The 24,488-nt window shown below is 42.6% G+C and overlaps 1 protein-coding gene across 2 annotated transcripts; it reads right to left on the reverse strand.

Moving 5' to 3' along the window:
• Nucleotides 1–818: 818 nt before the first annotated feature.
• On the reverse strand, nt 819–23,065 carry LOC124176691 (beta-1,3-galactosyltransferase 5-like). 2 transcript variants are annotated; one of them, XM_046558273.1, is made up of 4 exons: nt 22,546–23,065; nt 20,396–20,519; nt 5,312–5,896; nt 819–4,941 (listed from the first exon to the last, which is right to left on the reverse strand). In XM_046558273.1, the coding sequence occupies exons 3-4, from the start codon at nt 5,865–5,867 to the stop codon at nt 4,448–4,450; spliced, it is 1,050 nt and encodes a 349-aa protein (XP_046414229.1). In that variant the 5' UTR covers nt 5,868–5,896; nt 20,396–20,519; nt 22,546–23,065; the 3' UTR covers nt 819–4,447. The 2 variants fall into 2 exon arrangements, with proteins under 2 accessions (XP_046414229.1, XP_046414228.1); XM_046558272.1 differs by lacking the exon at nt 20,396–20,519 and having other exon boundaries at nt 22,546–23,064.
• Between the last annotated feature and the right edge of the window lie 1,423 nt (nt 23,066–24,488).

Here is a 24,488-nt window from a genome sequence, read left to right on the forward strand (position 1 = left end):
GAAGTGCGTGCGGAACACGAGCCGTTACTCTGCCGTCTGGTGTTACAGGTGTGTAGGTGTGTACCTATTGCCAATGTGGGCAATCTCCTCGCAGGAAGAACCAGAACAGACCCTGGGTTGGAAATAGCGGGTGTCTCTCGCGGCGCAAAGTTATTACCCGCACTATCCGAATGATGACGTTGCCCGGGGTGTGCCGTGTAATCTGTGCCGTATCAGAAGGCAAAGTGTCCGATATGAAAGCTGATGGACATGGCTGCATTGCGTTCGAATAAATAATCGCGCCGACTATAAGCGTTGGAACGTTGTGGGGCAATTTATGAACATTCGTGAAGTCTCCTGTTCAAAAAGAAACGATCAAAGGCTAAGTTCGTTGTTGGTTCACAGTTGCAGGCAGTTGCAGGTGTACTTACGTCAGATTCGTTACACTGCGCAACGGCAACGGCAATGGTTGTCAAAGATGACGTATTCACGCCACGGGAAACATCCGTCTCTGAGACCGTTTCGCACGCGAGCCATTCGAGGATATACGGGTGGGGTCGATATCGAAGGATGGTCGAAAAAAAGATCGAGGAGTCTTCGATCGAGCCCGCTTGTCGGAAACCACCTACGTCAAGGTTTTACCGCCCACCTTTCTCACAGATAACACGATGCAAAGCCCGATCGAAACGGAGACTTGAATAACAGATAAGTAGAAACGTTGGACAGAGATGTAATTTTTTTTAATCATCCCACAAAGGTGCTCCGATTCTATCATGTACGCATTATGTGAATTGGAATGTAATGGAATAAAAACACGGGTTGAGTATATTAAATACTTGTATTCTTCTGTTTACGAACAATAATTGCATAATCACGTTTGTTCATTAGGTCATTAATCGTTTTCTTTTTTTCTTTTTTTTTTTCTTTTCTTTCTTCTCTTCTAGATTTACATAATTGTATATTTATCTAAGTACCTACGTCATATCTTTCCTCAGTTTTAAATTCATTCAACAATGACTACGTCAAGTGTGTCGTCAAATACGAAATTCCATGATACACATATTATTTGCGCAGCTGCAGTACAGCTGAATATTCGGATCTCCGCGGTATTTACATAGATTTCGAATATCATTTTTCCATAATTTCATCCTCCACCGCTTATATGCAGGCATGGCTCGACCTTTTTTCACGCAGTTCCGTTCTCCGGCCAGTAAAAAATCCTTCACCCTCCTCGAACGAAAGTATTGATCGGACTTTTATGCATACACTACATGATTATATACTCAATTGAAAATAAACTTTGAGTATCAGATTAGTCTTCGAGCGTATTTATAAAATTTCGAGTAAGCAATAAAAAAATATATATCCTTTCGAGCAGGCGAACCGAGAGGAAAATAAAAAAGAAAAAAGAAGAACAACAAATTCTCCCCCACGGAGACAAACACCCACGCGAATGTAACGACGAGGAGGAAAAAGTTTCGCTCGAAAGGTCAGAGAGAAATCCATTTCGTATCCAACAACATCTCCCCAGCTCCTCTTAGACGTTCTCATGAGGCGCTCCTTTTCCACACGATTTACAGCCCGACGAGTACTCGGCAAGATACGTGAAAATTCGCGCCTTGGTATCGCGGATACTCAAGGAGCGTACTACTCGCAAAGTTTCGTCATTCAAAAATTCTTTCGCCTTACTTCAGACAGTCCGCTATTTTCTCCGACCTTTGCCTGTCTCCATCGATTCTACGCAGCCATCAAAGAGGCTAGCCTGGCTGAAACCAAATGTTCTCTTGGCAACTCCCCAACCCTCTTGGCGCCTGCAGACAGACTGTAAAGGTGAATTTCCACAAGAGCAGGTCCAAGATTCGCGTGGGTGGAAAACATTATTTTCATGATTCGAGATTCTCGGTACAGTATTCAGTCTATCGTAATACATGAGTACGAACATACGCCGCGCGTGTATATTATGATTTCATTAAGAAAGAACCACTCGGGTTGAGTATTATGCGGACGTAGGTGGATACAACGTGCTTCAACGAAACTCGAAGTATTTAAAATTATCACCGCAGATAATATTAACATAAAGAAATAAAAGTAAAGCACGTAAAGAAAAAGATAACGAATAATAACAGTCTCACGTACGGCAATAAAAATCAGCGTACACATGTCATAGAGTTACTCCGAATCCGTGACTAAAAATCGTCACGTTCGTTATATATGTATAAGCTAATATCAGAGTTGAAAAAATCGTAAGATAATTTTTTGTAATTTATTTCCATATCTAAATCACTATCCTAAACTCTTTGCGAAGTTTCCAATTCGCGTAAAACGCACATTACTTTCTTCCCTAGAAATTTTTATTCTTTTTTTTTTTTTCCTAACAGCCTTTTGATCCGTTATTCTAACAATCTAGACTTTTTAGGCGCGTCTGCGGTCGATCGCGACTGTAACCTCGCGATTCCAAATACTTGTCACGTAGTTTTATGTAATATACATATACAGTTCGGTATACATGTATATACATACATGGATATGTATATATATATATCATGTATATGTACATATATATACACACACACACATACATATGTAATATTCGTAGTAATTTAAACTTACGCGGTACATACATACGACAACACATTACACAGATAAGGTACTTGATTTATTATTGGTCGCCTGATTAATAAGCTCCCTGAATTAAAACTTTCAGTTGTTTAATCTTCAAACGCCCGCACGATGGTTTGTCTATTATATGTATAAGATCGAACATCATCTAGCTACTATACGAATTATCACGCGGTATAATCCATATGCGGTATAAATATTACAGTTGGGTAATTGTGCCGATAGTCGCAACAGCGTGGATCGATTTGCCCTGCAGTTGAAAATTATAGGTATCGAATTGATTAATTCTCACTTATTATTCGCGTGCTCATTTTTTATTTCTATTTTTATTTTAATTGTTTTTTTAAATTTTATCAAGCAAGAAAATTCGTTAGTTTAATTTGATTATCTATACGTTGGTCTCTCCTCTGCAGGCAATAATATTTCCATCGAACGTACAATTTCACTAGTAATAACCTTACGATGACACACGTGACGTGTGGCCGTTCGACGCTTCACCAGAAATAACAATTTGTCAGGCGACATAATTTATGCATTCTTCTATATGATCCTATCGAGGTTATAAATTATATCGATTAAATTGAATGGGTCTTAATTTAGGGGAAAAAAATTCACTCTTCCTTACCCAGTCACCTCGGAGCTACGATAAAACATACATGTAAGTGTATGCATATTATACATGCACAGTAGGCTTAAGGCGGTGATTATTTACGTTCTTCAAGAAACTCGAAAGGCGAGCCACGACATCGCATCGGCCTGTGCCGACCGTAGGTATCGTCAGTCCGTGCCGTCGTCTAAGGATAACATGTACTAAGAAAATATAATTATACCGAAAAACCAATTAATGGATTTGTCTTACTGCCGAGGGAATGCTGGTCGTTGACCAACGATAAGGCTCAAATATACCTGGAGACGTGTCAATTTGCACTCGTACAACGGCTTGCACGAAGGGACTGTGCACCAAGAGACAGGGCAAAGTTGTTTTTGGTGCCTTGAGTGACAAGATCTACTCGCAAGTGACGCGATGTTACTTCAATCTTTCATACACGTCTCAGAACAATTATTCTTCCTGGCTCAGACTTTTCAAAAAAAGTTTTTTTCCGAGTTTCAACTATGTTCACACAACGGTTGTACGTAATGCGTTTGATTATGATACCGCGAAATTAGCCCACCTCGAGCGCACCGTACGTTCTACTCGAACTTGTTGATTGGTGAAAAATTTCACGACGCTTCAACGGTAGATGGTGGTAATACTACGAATTGAACAGAAAAAACGTAATTAGCTAATAACGGGTAATTATACTAGCGATAGGGGGCCGGGAAGCTAGTAACTCTTTCTATCTTTCCTTCCTTCCTTTAATTAGAAACGAGGTAATTGCTCGATCGCAGATACCGGCTACACGCCTTACCATTTTATCTGAATTGTGATAAACTTTAATTACCTACACAAGTACCGAACACCGATGATGATTCGACGATAAGATGTTAATCAACTATCGAATCTCCCACCCCGTGTTTACCTTTTCATTTCCATAGGTCCGAGAAACTAGCCCGCGGATATTCGTGTCCGTTACGGAGTAAGATTTCAATAACCAGCAGACCCGATTCGATCGCTTGAAAGACTCTCACATAGAAACCATCTGCGGGTTGTAATTTTAAAAAACGTTTCAGCGAATTAACAACCTGCGCATATTTCCCAAAAACGATTTACAGATGCCAACGAATCGAAGCAGACATCGCGCGCGAACGAAATTCGTATATCAATAACATACAGAATATATATACATCAATTTCCGCTTATATTTTGGCAAAGTTTTTGGCTGCCGCACCGGCAGCCCGGCACGTCTAACTAGGCCAGAGTCAAGGCCACGGCCTTCCAAAGCGCCCTGATGTCACCCTCGGCCATGTTCGCCGGACCGAAGAGAAAATCACCCGGTGAATACGGGGTGTCGATGAAGGCCTGCATCCTCTCCTGAGTCAGAATCAGCGAGTTCAACGGCGTGTGGGTCAGGTTGATCTTCTTCGCCAGGGTACCGGTTATGTGGACGTCGTCTATCCAGAAGTAGGAGCTCTTCTGCGCCTCCCTGTAGAGTAGAAATACGCTGTCCGGCGAGTACATTATCGCCCAACCGGCGCAGTACACGGGATAAGTTTTCCCGGGATACTCGAGCGGCGAGACTCTCCACTTAGATCGCCAGGAACGCTTCACCATAGCCATCGCCATCGAGTTGCAGAGGATCAGCCGCCTCGCGCCCCACGGCGACAGATCGTGGGCCAGGAACTCCAGTAGCGCCGGGGTGTGAACGAAGACGTCGTCGTCAAGCTTCAGCACGTATTTGGCACCTGCGACACGAAAGGTTAACCAAAAGTTACTTTAAGGTTCATTGGCCCACCTCGTCGAACGTCAGGTGAGAAAAATCGACCTACACGTTAATCGAACTTTAACTAAAACGCCGATGTCGGTAAATGTTGTCAACGCCGTAAGAGGGGGAGTCGGTTCGACACGACACACCTTTCTTTTAATTTCAAATAACGACACACTACGAACCATACTCGAGATCAAAAATTTTCCCATATTCGCGTGTCAGTGTGACGTGCAAAATATAAAAATTAAATGAAGAGCCACGCGACAGCAACAGGTTGTGCGCAGGAAAAAATGATCAACTTTTCGTAAACATACACAGAAGCGTATAAAGGAAGCCCCAATTCTCACCTGGACAGTGATAAGCGGCCCACTTTAGCGCCATCACGTGTTTGTAGGTCATGTTCCTATAGGCGTCCTGAAAATTCCCCTGAACAATGTCCCCGTAGATCCTATCCTCCTCCTCGATTTTCCCTTGCATACCAGGCATGGTGCCGACGAGGAAAAGCACCACGGCCCCGAATCGCTTTTGTCCCCAGGTTTCGCGGATCACCATTCTCTTGGGGAGGTTGGCCGGGGCAGAATGTATGAGCATCAGCAAGAGGGGCTGGGTCTTGTTGCACGGATCATGGTTGATGAGGAACCGGAAGTTCCTTAGATCAATCAAGCTCGTTTCGTCATCGGACGGCAGCTCGGCAAGGGAATAGGGCCTGGCTGGTGCCGATGTGTTTCGAGGCAGTATCAGCTCGTATGCTGGCGACGTAGCCACGATGGGTACCGGAATCGGAGGACCCGGACACCCGTTCAGTAACCAGAAGGATAAACATCCGGTTATCGTGAGGGCGACCACAAACAGAAGGGTGCATGGCGGCGACCCTGGAGCGTGGAGCCGCCGCTTATCCAGCATGCTAGTGAGGCCCTGTCATCTCAGAGATCCTGAAATCCGCAAATAGAGAAAGTATTCAGTAAAGCAAGTACATGAGAACGGGTTCAGTTGGGAGAAAATGACAGTTTCGCGGTATTCCTGTAGTTTCATGGCGAAAATCGGTAAACGCCGGCATCGGTTATTCTTACTACCATCGTACATCTTTATAATCAAGGTAAGAACACGCCCGCAGGATCCGCTCATCTTTCGTACACGAAAGAAGCGGTAGTCCTGTGAGACGTGGAGTGATCAATTACGGCTCGGTCATTCTTGGTGTTTGGACAAGGTGTGTTACGAACGAGCTGTGGAAATTACATTTATTTATAGCACATCCGTGGGACACACCGAAGGGTGTGTCTCTTCGAAACAACTCGACATTATACGTAACCGAGACGAGAATTGCTTCGCTGATAGGCCAATGTGGACACGAGGTATTATTATACATAAATACGAGCACACTGATCGTAATATGCGGCGGTCACCACGACGCATGACGTGTTTTATTCAGACAGCATTCAAATCATTCAATTAGCCGATTGACCGTCAGAGGGTATTACGGCTACTGCTACTGCTATTATACTGCAAATAGTTTATAGTCTCTTGCAGAGAATCAAAGTGCCGCAGTGGGAACGCGAGGACGTGTAAGTGATCCGCGATCTGGAAATCGAGTTCGACCGATGAGAAATTTTTAACCAGAAAGTCGGATCTCGGCGCGTCCGATGTATCCGCGGGTACTTACTCAGGTCCATGAAATTCAATTTCCTCCGACCCTTGAAGGACGCAATTCTACCCTCAAAGGCCTCTAGATTCCTGTCTCTGTCTTACACGTGTACCCGTCTTATACCCGCGTCTATGTCGTGGATTCACCAGCTCTATAATAAATTTAGAAAGCACGTATGCAAGCAAGTATGCCAGGTATAAGGTGCCTCCCTGGGAAGGTTATAAGGTATGCCTTTGCGCGTATGCCTGCAGAGTTTCTTGTCAAACTACCAAGCATCTCGTTGGATTCCAAAATAATATACTTGATTGTAAATACTGATGAAATGAAATTTCGGCCCCGAGTATTACTCTTCGCATAAGTGTACCTGCAACGCATAGTCCTACATTCATCATCACTCGCACAACGAAGAACCCTGCGATCGAAATCTTACATGACTGAAACTCCAATGATGATAAACGAGTAATGAAAATTCACTCTCATAGATTATACGCGTTTGATTGTTCCAATTACGTACGTCAAAGAATATGCGCAACGTATTTGCAACCCAGATAGCATCGGGGAAAAACCCAATTCAGTCACGGTCACGCGATGAATGTCTGTTTATGTAAAAGATAATATCAGCCGTATTGTACGTTTGTATGACAGGCAGCGCAGATAACAAGTCAACTTCCACCTCCGGCCTGCGGGAGATTGAAATACCTTTTACAATCAAAAGTTGTAAATTGCAAATAAACACTGCACGTGGATCACGTGGACTTATAAGTTTCCTAATTGAGAGATTAGTGCCTGGAACCCACACATTCGCCATCGCATTTCACCAAGAAGATAAAGAGTCAATAATAGATACCTCGTACCGGAACCGATCGAGAGAAAACTAATGAAAGAAAACGATTCGCGTCAATCAATCGTCAGTCAAAAAAGGGCGGAAATACATTTTGTTGTATAGACAGAAAACAAATCGACGAAACAATTTTCACGACTGGCAGCTCATGATTATAACGACTAGTCTCATTGTCAAAGGTGATAATAATATCGTACCTTTCTCCAATTGAATGTCAAGTTTATTCCAGCCACACATTCCACACTGGCAACAGAAACGATCGACCTTGTCGATGATCCGGTTTCACGATGTGAACACAGTGAGAGTTTCTGAAAAAAATCCATGACTTTTGCGAAAGAAGACTCGCTATTTATTCTCGACCAGTACCCGATATTCTAACACATAATCACAGTACATCCACCACTGAAAAGATTTATTTCCGAAGCGTATATGATCTGAAACTGCAGAATATTCGCAACTTTCAAACTTCGACAATTACTTTTGTCTTTGATACAATTTTTCAAACATTACACTTTCAAACTTCTTCACCGTGAAATTGAAGAACTGAGATAGGTAAAATTCATATTTGTAGAATGAAACTAAAATCTTTTTCTCTCAACCAATGTAACAAAATACCTTGATATTTCCTTGATCGCACTTAACAATTTTTAACATTTCTCGACTCATCCAGACTTTTCATTAACTGTAATCATATGCGTCTTTGCGATAAATGACAAGCTAAAGTCGGGAATACAATATATTTCTATAGATAAAAAGGTATAGTAGTCCGCACATGACTTACGACGCAATTTTGAGATAAATCCTGCAAGGTTGGGGGGTGGCGGTAGATTCCTCAAATCGGAAGATTCCGAGAACGTTAGAGAAAATCTTTCCAGGGATTTGCGTCACCGCAGAGGTATTGATCAGGGAAAAAACATGAAGCCCACTTGAAGCCTCTCACCGAGAGAAGAAAAACATTTTCAGCAAGGTATCCCGCGGGACCTGAAAGGGTTGTGGCCTGCAGGATTTTTTGCAAACACGATTTCTGAGACAGCCGAGTCATCCGCTGTGCTGGATTTAACCCAAATCGCGAACATGACTGGTACTTGATCGCAATTCGCAGAGCCATATAAAAATTATTTCCTCTAATACATAAAGTTATACTGCGATATCTAATATTACATGAGGTGCTTGTATGCACGATTTGAAAAAACAATTCAAACTATCGGTGGCGAATTTTTTAAAAATTAGGAGTTCACTCCGTTCAATGGTCGGTACAGCTGCTTCGCCAATTTCGCATTTTCGAAAGTCCCAGCATATTTTCACGCTTCTGTGACGTGCGAGTCTCTTTAATCAAGGAAGCGTGATGACACGTCGATACTTGACTCATCGAAGCAGGAAACGAGGATAAAATTTGGCTCCCAAAACCATGATTTACGTATTTTCAAAAGTAAACTCATCGAGCTTCTGCGGCAGAATGGAATTTTTTGTCAGTAAGTAGAAATTTCTTCAATATTAGGAGAAAATTTGATTAATTAATACAGAATCAAAAATCAGATTTCCGTACATATATAGTCGGTCGCATTCAGAATCTGAGAAATCTGATCCGCGAGGTACAATTTTGGAGATTGCTGTGAGGTAAAACGAATTCGGCACGATCTACCATGCAGGCACATTATTTTACGTAGAATATTCAATTTGCACCTGAAACAACGTGAAGATCCGTACTCATACCAAAATCAATATGACTGCAAGACTCTAGCGCTGAAGATATAATATCGATGAGGTCGTACACGTCGACCATCTACGGGCGAGTCATTTCATTAGCACAAGTGAGTTCTCGCGAATTACGATGACTCGCTAAATAAAGTTGCGGAAAAGCGTTGCAGAATTCGACGCGAAATCTCATCGGAGTTACAATCAACTTCTTTGAACTGTTAGAAGATTTACGGACAACAGGATTCATCCGTACTAACGTTATTGCATGTTAAAAAAATAGGAATATCTGCGATTTAAAATCATTGAACCTACGGGTTATTATCGTACCATAAATTTAATCCGGAAAAAAAATCGTTAGTCAATTTCCACGAGTAATCTTTTTCAACGGTGTACAGTTGCAGCAGCATCGTCAGGCGCTAATAAATTAATATCGTTGCTACCTGCCGCATGCAGGTCTTATTTAAAAATTTCATTTCATGTAGTCGGAACAAGTGCAGCGACAACGAGGAGAACTTTCAACATCGCCGAGGCGGAAAATGTAAAATAATTTTTCGCCCACGAATTATTCATTTCAGCCTGAGTATAAGCCAAGGTACCTTGTACGTCATATACATACATATATACATCCGGCATGATTTAACAGTCAAATCACACAGCGACGCGACGGCTTGTATATCTAACCAGCGCAGCGAGACATTTTTAATACCCCAGGCTGATACGGCAGACGATTTTACAGCAGGTGTGCCGTGCTCGAAATGACGCGAGTTTTTGAGGGATTCATACGCAGCTTTTACATATCTGTATTATCTGTTGAGCAATTACACGGGCGAGCGCGAAGAGCGAGTCACATTTAAACGAGACGTAAATGTACAAATATTTTTATATGCTGAATACAGCGGCGCAAATTTAAATTCGTTTTGCAATGCGAATTTCTTTATTACAGACGTTCTTTTCTCTTCCTTTTCTTTTTTTTTCTCATTCAAGCCTCCCAAGCTCTTAACTTCGCACCCCAAACCCAAGCCCATTCACTCCTCCTCCGATCCCGTCGTCTGTCCTCGTGACGCAAACCTTTAACTATAATAATACCTGCGTAGTTATACGTGGATTGCGGCCGTATGAGGTACCGTGGCAAAAGCGAACAACGGTGATCGATAAATAATACCTGAGAGGTTGAAGGCTAGAGTCAACGAGCAACAAACGATGCCAAATATCCTGTTACAGGACGTATCGATCATTCATTCATACACGGGTTCGTAATTCGGAAGAAAAACAGGCATCACCAATTGCTTCGTTTACGTTCCGCGCTTTGCAAAATTCCTGCAAAAAGGTTGAGACCGCATGGATGATGGATGTAAATTGTGACAAACGGCATAATCGATCGGGGATCGTATTAATTCAGCGGATCGCTATCGCATTGGCGAAAAATATTTAGGCATCGGATGTCCCGAGTTCTCGGATGCTCATTCGATCATCGCGGCAAAACGTGGCTGCAGCAATACTGGCTTCTCGCGTTACTCAACATAGTGCAAAGTTGTTACAGCGATGAGAGATCAAATCTCTTCCAGGTACCTACGACCTATACCGGGCTAAATCATCACTGCTAAATCTCAGCACTTGAAATATTATACTCTCCGAGTTTCTGCTATACAACGACCAAAGCCGCGCTATATATTATATATTATATATTATATATATACGTTACAAATATCAGAAACTCAATCCTAGCGCTTTCAACTTCGTTCCCTTTGGTATGAACTTTCGACTAAGTTGGAAAACTCTCGGCGTGAAGATTTACGGAACGAATGAACGCTCCGTTGCTGATGGATAATGAAGAGAATACCTAGAAAGAAGCAAGAGGCTCCTGATTTTAGATAATTGTTCGCAGTGCAAGCTAGAATTGGCATCAGACGCAGAGAATGATTCGTTTGAAAATGAACTTGTTGAATAATTTATTTCGAACGCTTAATAAAGTTTCCTCAATCACGGCGAAACGAATATCTGGAAACAGTGAAGAAGTACAAACTGAGCAAAGTTGAACTTTTCCTTCGATTCTTTCGTATAAAAATTATGTACCTATACGTTAAAATAACGTACTGCAATTTTTTCAAAAATTTTTTCTCCGTCATTGACAAATTGTTGATTAGGATTGTATGAACGAAGATCAGTCGTTTATAATTCTTTTTCTGTAATCACTGGAAATAGCTTGATAGATAAAGTATAGTATAAGTACGTATGACTTCGTTGATAATTTAGAAATATGCATAACCGACATCTACGAACGCTGATAAAAGTAAAAGCGATAGCTGATTATTCTGGAGTAAGAAACTAAAATGAAAAATGGATCGATTGCATTTTATAGAGAAAAAATAAATGGCAACGTCGAAGAAAACTAAGACCGAAGAAAGGACAGAGGCATTTGTGAGACTGGCTTTAATGACCGAAAGGCGAGTTTGCGCGTCGTGAAACTTTATATCCTGCTGTAATTTTTCCGGGCAAAGTTTTTAACAAAAAGAATCTACGGGAGAAGCTCGCTCTTGTTTTAACGATCTGGAAAGTTTGCAGCCCGTTTCCCTCTGCCAGTTGCACGCGAATCTCAGTTTAAAACCTTGGTTCGAGATTTGATCGAGTAAGAGTACGAGTAAGAAGCGCTGAGGGTGAGAATAAAAAGAATCTCGTTCAAGAGATATGCCTACTCAATGGAATGGAATTGCGTCGGCACACCGCTGTCGTAAAACGACTAACGCGCGAGTACTTCGAAACATGAAAACAGAGTGTCAGAGTGAACGGCTATATCGCTCAGATTTCCTTAGGCAATTTATTACAGGTTCTTAATCCAAAGTCAAGCGTAGACCGTCCGTCCCATAAATTCACCTCTCGCAAGTTTGTATTACACAATTTCTGCAAGGCGTCCAAAACAGGGGGGTGAAAAGCTCGGCTTGAATCAACAAAGACAAAATTATTTCAGAGTACATGTATAATGGACCCGTTTGAAATCTCATTACGATTCGACTAACGACTTGAGAAGATAAGCCAGCAGCAGTTTCGGTTTTTGGAATTGCGAAGGAAAAACGATCCGAGACGGTTTTACAGGATAGATCCATCAGCTGCTCAATTTTGACTAGTTTTTTTTTCCCCCTCGATACTTACAGTCGTAAGGGTAACGATTTACGCAAGGTTCGGTAATTGCGAAAGGGTCGATTCTCATTCACCCCTCGTCCGGCTCGCGGGATTCGGGCACTCGAGAAATGATTCAATTTCTCTTTATTACCACAAAAGGGAATAAATTTCGCCAATTTTCGCACCCCTGCGGAGGAACGGAACCTCTCGCGGAGTACGGAGGGAAATGCAGTAGGGGATTGCGAAAACTCGAGTTCTGAAAACTGGAAACTGTCGCTAAGCTAATAAAACGCAGAAACGGAAGAGAAGGAGAGAAAAGCATGATATACAGTTTCGGTCATCTACATATTTCAGCTACCAAACCAAACAGGTATCGTAAAAAACCGCAGCTCCTCCTCAGATTCCCATCGGAAGTGAAAATCCGCTCGATCGCGAATAAAGAGCGAATGAGAGGAAGAAATCAGACTTTCGGTTAATCCGTAGATCAGACACGCAATCTCGGTTCATCGTCCTCGACTTTCACTCGCTGTCCTGCAGGCTGTAACGAAACGGGGAACCCGGAAGCGGACTGATTTATTATCCGCGACATTTAACGTTAAGTAGCGTTCAATCGCTTGACAACGGACTAAGCATAGCTAAATCTTGCATGCGATCCCCGTTTAATGCCCGCGGTAACTCCCGAAGCCTGCCCCAGGACCTTGCAAAAGCTCGTGCCGTCGCCGATTACATCGAATTATCAGATCGAGCTCGTAAATTTCAGCCCCCCGCAAAAAGTTTCTTGCCTTTTCCGCGCTTTTCGTGACCGCGGAACGTTGCGTCTCACCGCATTCCACCAGGTCTTGACCGGAGATTAGGATGAGGGTCGTAGGGTGAAGGGCAGTTTCAGTGATGCGAGAACCCGCAGATACGTGTCAAGTTTTCTGATAATTTAACCAAGTGACGACGAACCGAGTGATCGATAATAATTGTCGTTCCGTACGGCTGCCGAGGATTAACTCCGGATACAAATGAGGCAAAAGAAATTTGTATCGAAAGGACAAACAAAAAAAACGAGTTATTGAAACGTGGGAAAATGACGTCGAGTGTGTCAACTTTTGCGCCTGCGGCAACATTTTCCTGTGTAGATTTAAACAGCGATATCATAGAAATTTACAGTCCAGAAATTACAGATTTAACCACAATCGTTACTTGCAAATCTTACCAGACTTGCGGTAGATTCTATACTGCAAAATACTGCTGACACGACAAGTGTTGACATACTTTTTTGTTCGCGAGTATAGAGACGATAGACGTACATCACCAACCGCTCGATCGTACCTATAATCGATCAGGCTGAATGGATTAGAATCTGATCTGATAATTTTTCTGCAGCAAATAAATCCGAATATATTGAAAAACGCAAAGAGATACAGAGAGTTACACTTACGTGGAACGTTCTGCAAGGTCTTCAACTGTCAACTTCAATTGTTAGACGAATATAGAGATGTTCGCGTGAGTTTGGAGCCAATATTAATGGTAAAATTACTCTAGCAATGGCTATATATTTTTGTGAAGAGCATAAACGTGGCATGGTGGAGATGATTAATTCGATTTCATTTATCGGGTATGAATGTGATCCATACGAGGAAAAGTAGTCATATTCCGGGCTGATCATTTGCTGTTCGACACGAGGAGGTGCAAGTACGGTGATTCATTTTTATCCAGGAATGAAAGAGATGGTCTAATTTTGGCATTGTCATTGCACAATTTTAATCTGTGAAACGTGCGTTACGTGAAACGGCGAATGCGAAATGACGCGGTGTTCGGTGCCTGGAAATTCTTGTCGCAATTAGCGTTCGCCGTATATGTATAGCAGCTGGAAAATTGAATTGAATTTTAAATTAATTTCGGTCAGCCTTCGTCAACGCGAAGAGCGAGCCATTCCGTACCTGCCAGATTGTTATTGCTCTTATTGTAAGCCCCGAGCGGTGATTACGTGGAGTTTGCCATTTTCTCCACGCAGAATGAATTTTCAATAATTGCGCAATTAACAAGCGGTGGTTGAAGAATACCAGAAATTTTTACACAACTTTGGGTGCAATGTCTGCGATTTATTCTCTCGTTGCTAAAACGAACCACTGTAATATAGTTAACGATGAACGCGCGTGGTAAAATCCGCGTTAGCTCTGCGTGCACGAAGGAGACAAAAGGATTCATGAATTATGGATCCCGAGTGTTAACACGTTGAATCGCGTTAACCTGATCTCGATATAACAACCGGAGGAAATTGAGAAACGCGTTCAGAAGTCGCTGTAGAACGGGCATAAATATAAAAGGCGCGTAAATCGAGAACTGGTTAGACGTAGAAGTAGGCGTATAGATAGATATTGCATAAAATGAAATAAAAAAAGCTGCATTTGTTGTGCTATATAACTTTGCGAAGTATAACGTTGATTCAACTCCTACAATTGCTGGAGATAACATAATTGTTCCTGGTAAACGTTAAATGAAATAACTTATACCCTAAAATATTTTCCTATTATATCGTCAAGTACAACAAACTTCGCTGAAAAATCATTTATTAATTTCATAACCCGTAGAAATTTCCGATCGCCTAATTTTTCGCAAAGTTATCATCCTAGGGTAAAAATTCGCGTCACAACGCGTATAAATGGCCTGCGTCTTCAAATTGGCAAAAATTTGTATAATTTTCATCGCACTTCTTGTCACTCAGTTTTATCGTTCTCCATTTTACGTCAACAATAGCTACCCGTCTATAAAATTGGCGAATTAAATTCATGCACGGGTCCTTTAGTAGGGAAAATGAAAACGCCGATTGGGCGTTGGCTCGCAAAAAAATTTTTATAGGCATTGAGCAGTGAACGTAAAGGTCAGACCCGCGTATAAAGTACCTTTAAAAATGTATAACGATGCCACCGCATATATTCATACCTGCGATAAACGTAACATTGCAGCTCTGACAATGTGTAGGACATTCGAGTGTAGTTACTTGATATCTATAATAACACATCAACGCAAGGTCTTAAGTCTAAGACGCATTTGTCGATGACTTTTTACGCAGCTGTAAGTACAAGTGTGTAATAATTATCTCCGATAAGTCGGCCGAATAATCGAGTCTGCACGAATGATAACGAGGATTCGCGAGAGTTGAATTTCTGCAGACAGTCTTCCGTTCCGTTATCGCGTTCAGGATGAATCCACCGCGAGTTCAACAATCGAATGTCTGGAAAGTGGCCGGATCCGAGGTTTTTCTACCAAAGTCGAGGAGGAAAGGTTTTCAATCCTATTTCCGACAGGGACGAAGTCCGCGGCAAGGGTGTCCGAAGGGTTGATCCATTCGTCACCGGGACTGGACCACCGTAAAGTTGGAAAATCCACGGCGACGCGCTCCTGTGAAATAGAGGCTGGGAAATGGAGAGAGTCACGGGTAATAGAAAGGAATGGGACACCCTAAGGCTGCAGCGAAGTGGAAGGGGAAAGGCGAGGAAAATACACACCTCTAATTCGAAGAATAAGCGCGTGGGTGTGAGCGATAGCCAAACTCCAGGTGCGCCAGCCGAGTTTTCCAATAAAGTATTGAGATTTGCAGGAAAATCTGGCGGAGTCCTCCTCGTTCGTTTTCTTGCGTCAAAATTTATCGCAGCTGCCTCTACAACGGGGGAGATATATCGGTAGACTCTTAACAAAAACTGTAACATCTGTCTGGCTCTACACGGTCTGACCCACGTGCCTGAGTGTGTGTGCGTTTGTGTTTTCCTGCGTGCTTCGAGGCTTGTTAAACTTCGCGGACGCGTAACCGTTGCTTCAGCTATAGGAACTGCTGATTGTGAGATTAGTATGAATTGTCGCAAAGTTATACGGTATGAGAAGTGCGGAGTGCTATGCGTAAGAGCCATCGGGATACACGTATAACGTAAACTGCGCAACGAGTCAGGGTGACGCGTATGGCCGACAACGGAATGAGGTAGAAAATCCAACTTTTGGAATTTGTCATTTCAACTGCAATTGGATATGAAACGTGGGAAAGTTTGGGAATCTCGCTTTTGAAACGAACGGATCGCGGACGAATGAAAAGGAGATTTACCGTTATTGGAAAAAAATTGTTTTACGTGACTGCCACGAGGGAAAGTCCGCACGGGGTAATCGAGGTATTTAACCTTTCGAAATCGCAATTCAATCAATCGGGAATAAAATTGGACATCGGAATACGTTGAGTCAGGCAACTGGTATACACTTTATGGTTTGCCGTATAAATCGGAAAGAATGAAATTAATTACGCCGAGCAATTACAGTTTCACAAGAAAATGGCCTCCGAGCACCGAAAACAAAGTTATAAATTTGACCGAAGGTACCTAGTTGCGCCGCTGCACCAGGTATACGAATACGCGGAGAGTATTGCGGCTCGAAGTAGTCGCTGATATCTGGCAGAGGGATTAAACACTCGTTCAACTGGTATTAAAATAAACTAGCTTGTGCCACAGCGAGCGTGAATACTAATTGAGATGAGGGTGTTGGTCGCGTGTTCGAGAGTTCAATGCTCGTCAGCGAGGGATTAAACTGCAATTCGCCAACTTCTCTTGATTACATTACACGTCACTGCACGTAGAATAATCTTCGTATGTAGGTATCGTACACACTTTCCAACCTGCGTATTTATTCACGCCGAATATTTCGCGACATTTGAACCGAGTCCGAGTCGCTAGCGATAAGAACAATTTTCCAAAAGCATTTTTCACCCATGCAAAGCCTGAATTTCCGTCGTTGCAGTTTCTGATTATTCAGACTCCTGACGGGGCGGTTCGTTGCGTGTCGAATTGATTTTAAATCACACGATACGCATGTATCTGCAAGATAATTCGATACCAAATTTACAATTTTATACAAATGACTGCAATAATATTGTACCTTGTCGTACAAGAACAGCAGAGGTCAATTTCATTCGAATCGTATAAAATTTCAGGATAATTATTCTGGAACGAAAATTTATTCGGGACTGAATTACATTTAGACTATTACCGAGCCTATAGGCCAAGCAAACGATCAAGAACTTTCACCGATATTCACGAATTCAAGCTATGCCGCGCTGTCAAGGCTTATTATACACGTATATTATACACAAGTAGCTACGAACTATAGACGAGAATTGAATTAAGTTTATCTTACTTAGGGAAGCCACTTTTATGGCCGACGTCTTGCGTCCCGCGATTTTCTTTCTTAAATCAATTAATCGATCGTTTCAAGTATCCCCGTGGCAGCTGAACGCTCCTGACCGAAATTTTCCGTATTGCATACAGTTTCTGCGCCTTGGGAGCGTATGAACGCGATATGCGTGCCTGTGCATACGTAATTTTTGCACTCGTTCATAGGTATAATACCCTTCCGTTTGGGAGAACCAACAGCTATAGCTTGGCAAAGAGCGCCATGTGGTCACCAAATGTTGCTATACAGCGGTACACACCCATATACGTGTACCTACATTACACCCAGGTATACTTCTGACTCGAAATTTGACAACTCAGCAAGATTCCAAGGTTCATTTTTGGCTCGACAGAGTATAATTCACTCACGCAGGAAGTAATACGAGTTTACGATTTACCATTGCCGAAAAATGTGAAAAAAGAAAATTGCGGATGGGATGAAAAATGGCCCTTTTCAATGTGTATTCAGAGCACGTTTCGTCGAGAGATTTTCATCGGTTTCAAACACTTTAAAAATTGTTACGTAAATTGTTTCCAGTTGATATCATATGGAATTTGGTTGAATAACGAATTCGAAGAAACCCAGCACCGTTGTCGGGTTTCGACTCTCGAAAGAATCAATACTAATATAAAATCTACCAAAATGATTTATGACGTTTCGGAAGATGAAATTTAACGTACACGTATCATCAATATGTGATGAATTACTTCTAAGCCAATTTTATTTTTATTTTTCTTCTTCTACACCGCAGTTTCCCAACGATATTCTGCGATAACTGTAGGATCAATTCTAACGATAAGAGGATTTCGAAGACCGTAAATGCGATAGTTATCAAAAATTAACTGGCAAGATCCGTGCGATAAAATATCGCGAACAAAGTGTGGAAAATGGCGAAACGAAGCCGTGAACGAATATTTCAAAAATCCCGCAAGTTGCTGCGTAATAATTATATGTACGGACCTGGCGTAGTATCGCAGGGTCGAACAGGGCTGCTGATGTTCGGTTCCGCTGTGGAAGTTTCAAGGGCTCTGGAGTCCGGGGCGACTGCAGACTGTCTGCAAGGGTGGCTGGGCGAGGTTCGAATCTGACGAAGGGTGCCGGCCGGCGCATATAACACTAAGGGTCGCACACGTGTTTCCCAGACGGAATTATTATACGTGCGGTTCGGTTCCGCCGTTACAATTTATAACGGATCCAACCCCCAGACGACGACGGATCCGAATATTCGCTTATATCGGTTCTCCGCACCCACCCGAAATTCCAGCCCCTGCAGTGCAGATCTGCTCGAATCCAAGGCACAATTCACTGCAGGGGATGAATGTGCGGAACAGGGAACAGGGAAACGTACCCTGCAGGGCGCATTTCAACCGACGGAGGACGTACTGGTTCGACGACTAATTTCTTTTCTAAATCTAAATCTCGTATGGCGAAGCTCCAACACATTCGATTCTTGCCGATCGGCTGACAGAAAAAGGAACAGTGATCGCGAATATAATCTGATAGATATCGTGCGATGCCGACAGGGCAAGTGTACAACGTATTGATTTGGTGATAAATTTTTGTCCGCCAATTTGCATGGCGAGGGACACGCGTTTCAACAAGATATCCGAGGCTGGGGAAGAGTTTGCAGAAACGGATGTCTGTCCGACGAGTGATAATTACAGTAATATACGTATATGGATGGAGTCACCCCTCAGATTTAAAAATGCTACCGTGGAATTTGCTACACAAAGAATTTTAGTCCGTATAACATCTAACGTATAACGTGGCGAGTCCCCCCCCCCCCCCCCTGCATTTTACATTGCGTAGAAATTGTGTGGTGAAAACATCATTACTGTTGTAAATTCATCGTGGAAGAACTGCTGCAGAATCACGAGGTCGAAGTTAGTAACGTTACTGCAACGACGCATGTTCCGAAAAATCGTTACTTCGCTACTTTAGGGTTGTCTGAAACGTAGTGAACCATAAAAAAAAAAGTTGCTCACGTTTTGGAAAGGCAACTCCTTGAGAGTCATCCTACTAAAGCTGCACAATAATACGTTTTTAAACCCTTATGTTTCGTTACGTCGACGTTACTGATTTCAGTCTCGTGAGAAATCTCCAAGAAAGTAGATCCGTTCCTTAGTTCAGCCTGTTGTGACGAATTAATTAACTGATAAAACCACGGATTCACGTTTGCGTGGTTTTAAAGTGAAGAAGCTGTGTTTCTCCGCGGATCGATGATCCGCGCTTCGATAAACAGTTTAGCGAAACTGCATCGAGTGATTCGTGCGGATGTGGCTGTTCGGACGGGAATCGGAATAGAATTCCAATTCTACTCTCGTAATTTTTGGTACGCAATTGCAGAGCGGCAGCGCATTGCGGATTCGCAAATCTACGGATGTACACGATATGCACAAGGAAGGTGTACAGGTGTGCTATTCGAAGCAACCAAGATATGCCGAGTAGAAAACGCAATTCGGATCTGTGAGGCGAAACGCTTCGCGCATAACAATTTTTATCGTCTCTTCGTTAGTTTTGCACAAATTGAACGTGTTAGCACTGGCTCGCTATCTACTCAACCATGAACTGTGCATTATTCATTATCAGCAATTGTGAGTGTCGCTGTGTAAATTCAAGAGCTATACAAGTCGACAAGATCAACGACCAAAGTCAAGATTCACGTTCACGTATTCTATGGTCAAATCTTCTTCTAATTTATAAACTATACCTAAGCCAAAGTGTAGAATAATTATTTAAACTCGACTGTTGAAAGGTCCTCGTAAATGTGTACAATATTTCTTATCATTTGCACCTTCAAAAACTTTAATTCCAGGCAAGAAACATCTCCGGAATTATTGAAAAGCGTGTTTATAACAGATAGACAGAACGAAAAGTCGTGCATTAAATTTTCTCTGGAGTTGCCATAACGGTCGTATAAAAGTTATTAATTACCTCAAACTTTTTGGCCAAATGCCATTTTGACACCGGGAAATGTTGGAAGTTTGAAAAGTTTCATACAGCGCACGTTCAACTCTCGTCCGGGGGAATGTGAAGATTTTTCAGCCGCCCATTTAATCTAAATCAGTCAAGTGATTAATTATTTGAAAATTGATGATTAGGTATTATTTTCTACCGTGTGGGATCACGTAGGTAACAAAATTTTAGAATATGCTTTGTGAATCGTCGTGATATAGACGAGTCATACATCGCCAGACGCGTGTTCTAAAGGTCAGAATAACTAGTTTTTGCCGAATCGTTGGTGATTGTGTTGCCTTGAGAATAATTTCTTTCACATCACCCGGCTGACCACGGTATATCTTTTGTGGTCGAATTTTTATTCGTTTATTTTTATTTTTCGTGACGAAAGGTCTAGCGAAATAAATTCCTCGTTATAATTTGAACAGATAAGAAAACTGGCGTCATTAAATTGCGCATTTAATTAAATTAAATTGAATACAGTAAGCATTAAATAGTGAGAAGCGCGTAATCCGCTTTTTCTCACGTATCAAGTTCATACATAATCGAATCGGGGAAGACCGTTTCATCAAACTAAGTAAGTGTGTCGCGTATGCGTGTAATATTTACTGTAATCAGCGTAACGATCGACTCTATAAAATTCAAACGAGAGCCAATTAAAAACGATCAAAAATAAAATCTCTCGGGCGTCTCGTTAACACGTGAACCGCTATATGCATCTAATATTTCACGTAAATATTTATTCCAGCTTTATTGTTTGCAAGCTCAAATTTCTGCACATAATCAAAATCGTTTGATAGCTACACTTGAGCTGTTGCACATGCAACATGCCTGGTGTGCCAACGGTGCAATTTGTGAAAATTGTTTTACATACGAACAACTTTTGAATCGTCGATCGCCCTACTAAATATTATAATAATTATGTGCACCAGAGCTTTTCTGGGTACACGATCGCAACGACTTTTTAAACGTGCAGTTAATCCGATTTAATTTCCGCTTCAACGAACACTTTAATAACCGTAACAACGCTTTTCAACTCTTTTGAAAGTAATTCTCGTCCGGTTTATTCCCTCAATCTTTTTCTGTATCCACCTACACGACGAAGTGAATTATATCAGTGAATATTAGTCCACCAATATTTATTGTAAGCTAAACTATTAAAAATCGATTTTCTTCGTCGATGGAAAGAATATTCAATATTGCGACCATGAACGCAGCTATCAGACCTTGCATTTTGAACCGAATAACTGGGATTACTTTTTGGTCGCAACATTTTGTACCATTGTCAGCAATGGCACAGACAATATCCTTATATTCTTGGACGACATCCGACGCGCAGATAACCAATTATCAGGACCAGAACACGGTGCAGAGTGTCGTTATCTAAACGGCGTTTAATCACTCAGAAAGCAGAACATTTCGAACCCAATAAACGAATTTAATCGAGCGTAAATTTACGGTGAAAATGGTTTCACAATTTCACGCACAACGAACATCGACGACTAAGATCATCATCGTGCAGTGCCTCGACTCGAGTTTCGTAAATTTCCGGATCTTTTGTTATAAATTTATCCTTTAACGTGCCCAGTTAGCAAAAATTTCGTCGTTCGAAGCATCGTTCTTCCAGGAAGGTATTGCCAAGGCCCCGAATTCCAGCCTCCGAGTTTCACATCGTGGATACAACCTATGCTCCGCTGAATCGCAGTTACAATCACCGAATTCCGAGTAACGGGAATTCCGCAATTGCTGTTACCTGCTCACAGGTAGGTATACCCACAGACGCACCGTACAAAGTTATACTCGGGAAAAAGGCACGGTATTCAGGATTACGGATGAGATAAGGTCACGGCTGAGGACACGGTCTCTTTTCCTCGGATTTACGACACGAGGAACGACGGTGGAAAGCCGGTTGTAAACCGGCGTAGGGAAAGAAGGTTGCCGGAACCTTAGCATCTGCTCGAAAGTCGCGGCGTGCTCGTTGAAATCGAGCGGGAGAGAGACGGAGGGAAAAAAGAAAGACAGAGAGATACAGTACGATGAGCGTGTCGGCCGTGGAGAGGAGAGGAGAGGAAAGGTGGAAACTGGGAAGGAAGGAAGGCCAGGCAGGCAGGTAGGGCGGCGGTTACCTGGCCGTGCTCGGTGAACTCGAGGACGGGCGTATTCAACGTGCGGATGCTGTAGCGCCGAGGAGGAGCAGCTCTCTTCTCTTCTCCTCTCCTCTGCTCTGCTTTGCTCTCCTCTCCTCTCCTCTCCTCTCCTCTCCTCTCCTCTCCTCTCGTCTCGTCTCTTCTCTTCTCTTCTCTTCTCTTCGCTCTCGTCGGTCGGTCGGTCTTCTCTCACTTATTGATTGCACTCGCGACCACGAGGCTCTCTCCGCACTTTTCCTTACACTGGCACCGTTTACTTCGCCAGCTATGAGCTCAGCCTATCGTCAGCTCAAGGCTCCCGGGTCTCGGCGTCGCGACGCTCTCTCCTCCTCGACCGCCTGATATTTAGCTGTCAGAAACACGCGAACGCGACTCGACACGGGGCACCGATAACCGACCGCAACGGGAGGGACGCGCGGATCCAGCCTTACGCGGGCAACGACTGACTGACGCCCCGGCGTCCCGACGCCCCCGACGCCCCCGACGCCTCGCGGACGACGCGCGACACTAGCGGCAAAGCCGCGAGCCTTTCGACTACCGCCCAGACACGATCGCCGCCTGCCTTCTTCTATTCCTGCACCTACGCATCGACGCGCAATCGAGCGCGATCGCTCTTCGTACGAGTAGAATTCGACGGAGGTTCCTGAGTGCCGATTGTCGATGGGCGTTTTCGCCGGGGGTTGATCGGATCTGCTTCTCGTGCGGAGTGACAAAATCTAAAAAGGGCGGACTGTAGGAATTTGAAATTTGAAATTTGAAATACCGTAGGAATTTCAGGCGATTCTAGGTTTGCCTTTTGTATCGTGCGGTGCCTTTATGCGTGCTGACCGATAATGCGTAACATAGATTGTCGTGTTTTAGCAAATTTAATGTTTTTGACGCTTGTATTTCTCTTATCTTTATGTATGTTTTAACTCCCATTCGCAGTTTTTGACTTCGGTGGCTGCTTCTACAATTATTTCGTATGTGTCTTACGCGCAATTAGTCCGAGTGATTTTATTTCAATTTTCCAGAAATGATGTCAATGGTATTGATTTCAAGATTTTTAACTACTGTAAAACTTATTATGCAAGATTACTGAAAATAAGAATGCACACCACACGTGCAGCCAAATGTTTTTCGCTTGATTTCAAGTGCCAAACATTTGTACAAGAATTGTTTGAAAAATGTTACTAAAATATTGTACACGTGTTCTATTATAAATAGTGCACTAATTTCTTCACCGTGGTGATAATTACTCCAGCAATGTTAATAATTCAGCCTTCGAAACCGATATCCATAGATTTCGTATTTTCTCCCACTGTCAACGAGATGTTTGCGTACAATTATATACAACTTTCTACAAGTAACACTTTTCTATGATTAAAAATGAACAAATTACCGTTTATCAGGTTCGACGTAACTTTACTTGAATTGTACGTCGAGTGCATGCTTCAAAGTTTAACTGACCTGAGTTAAAATATGCTGCCACGTGGGTGAGATAAGTGAGTGTGAACCGAAAAGCATCTCTCTCGTCAGAGGCCCAAGTGGGGCAGAGTTAAAAATGTCTCGTCAAGCGATGGGCGAGGGAAGGCAAACAAAAATTCTTCCTCCTCCGGCGTCCCAAGACACGGAACGTGGAAGGCGTCGCTAAAACAAACACAATTTACCGTGCTCGCGTAGCATGCACAACCTTATGCATACCTAGGCGCATATACGATAGGTACACCACTATTGCACATATAGAGAAGGTGGTGTTTACAGTTTTTACGATTCACGTGAAGCAACGATGCTATACCCATAGAATCGATGCCGCGCTTCCTGCGTTCGTCGAGAGAAAATCGTTCGCAAAAAACGCTACTGATCTGGATAAGATTTTATTACCAATTATAGGTACCGATACCGAGAATCTCGTTGCACTCGAGGCGATATACACTCGAGCT

The sequence above is a fragment of the Neodiprion fabricii genome, chromosome 2 (assembly GCF_021155785.1).
Source record: "Neodiprion fabricii isolate iyNeoFabr1 chromosome 2, iyNeoFabr1.1, whole genome shotgun sequence".
Classification (NCBI taxonomy): Eukaryota; Metazoa; Arthropoda; class Insecta; order Hymenoptera; family Diprionidae; genus Neodiprion; species Neodiprion fabricii.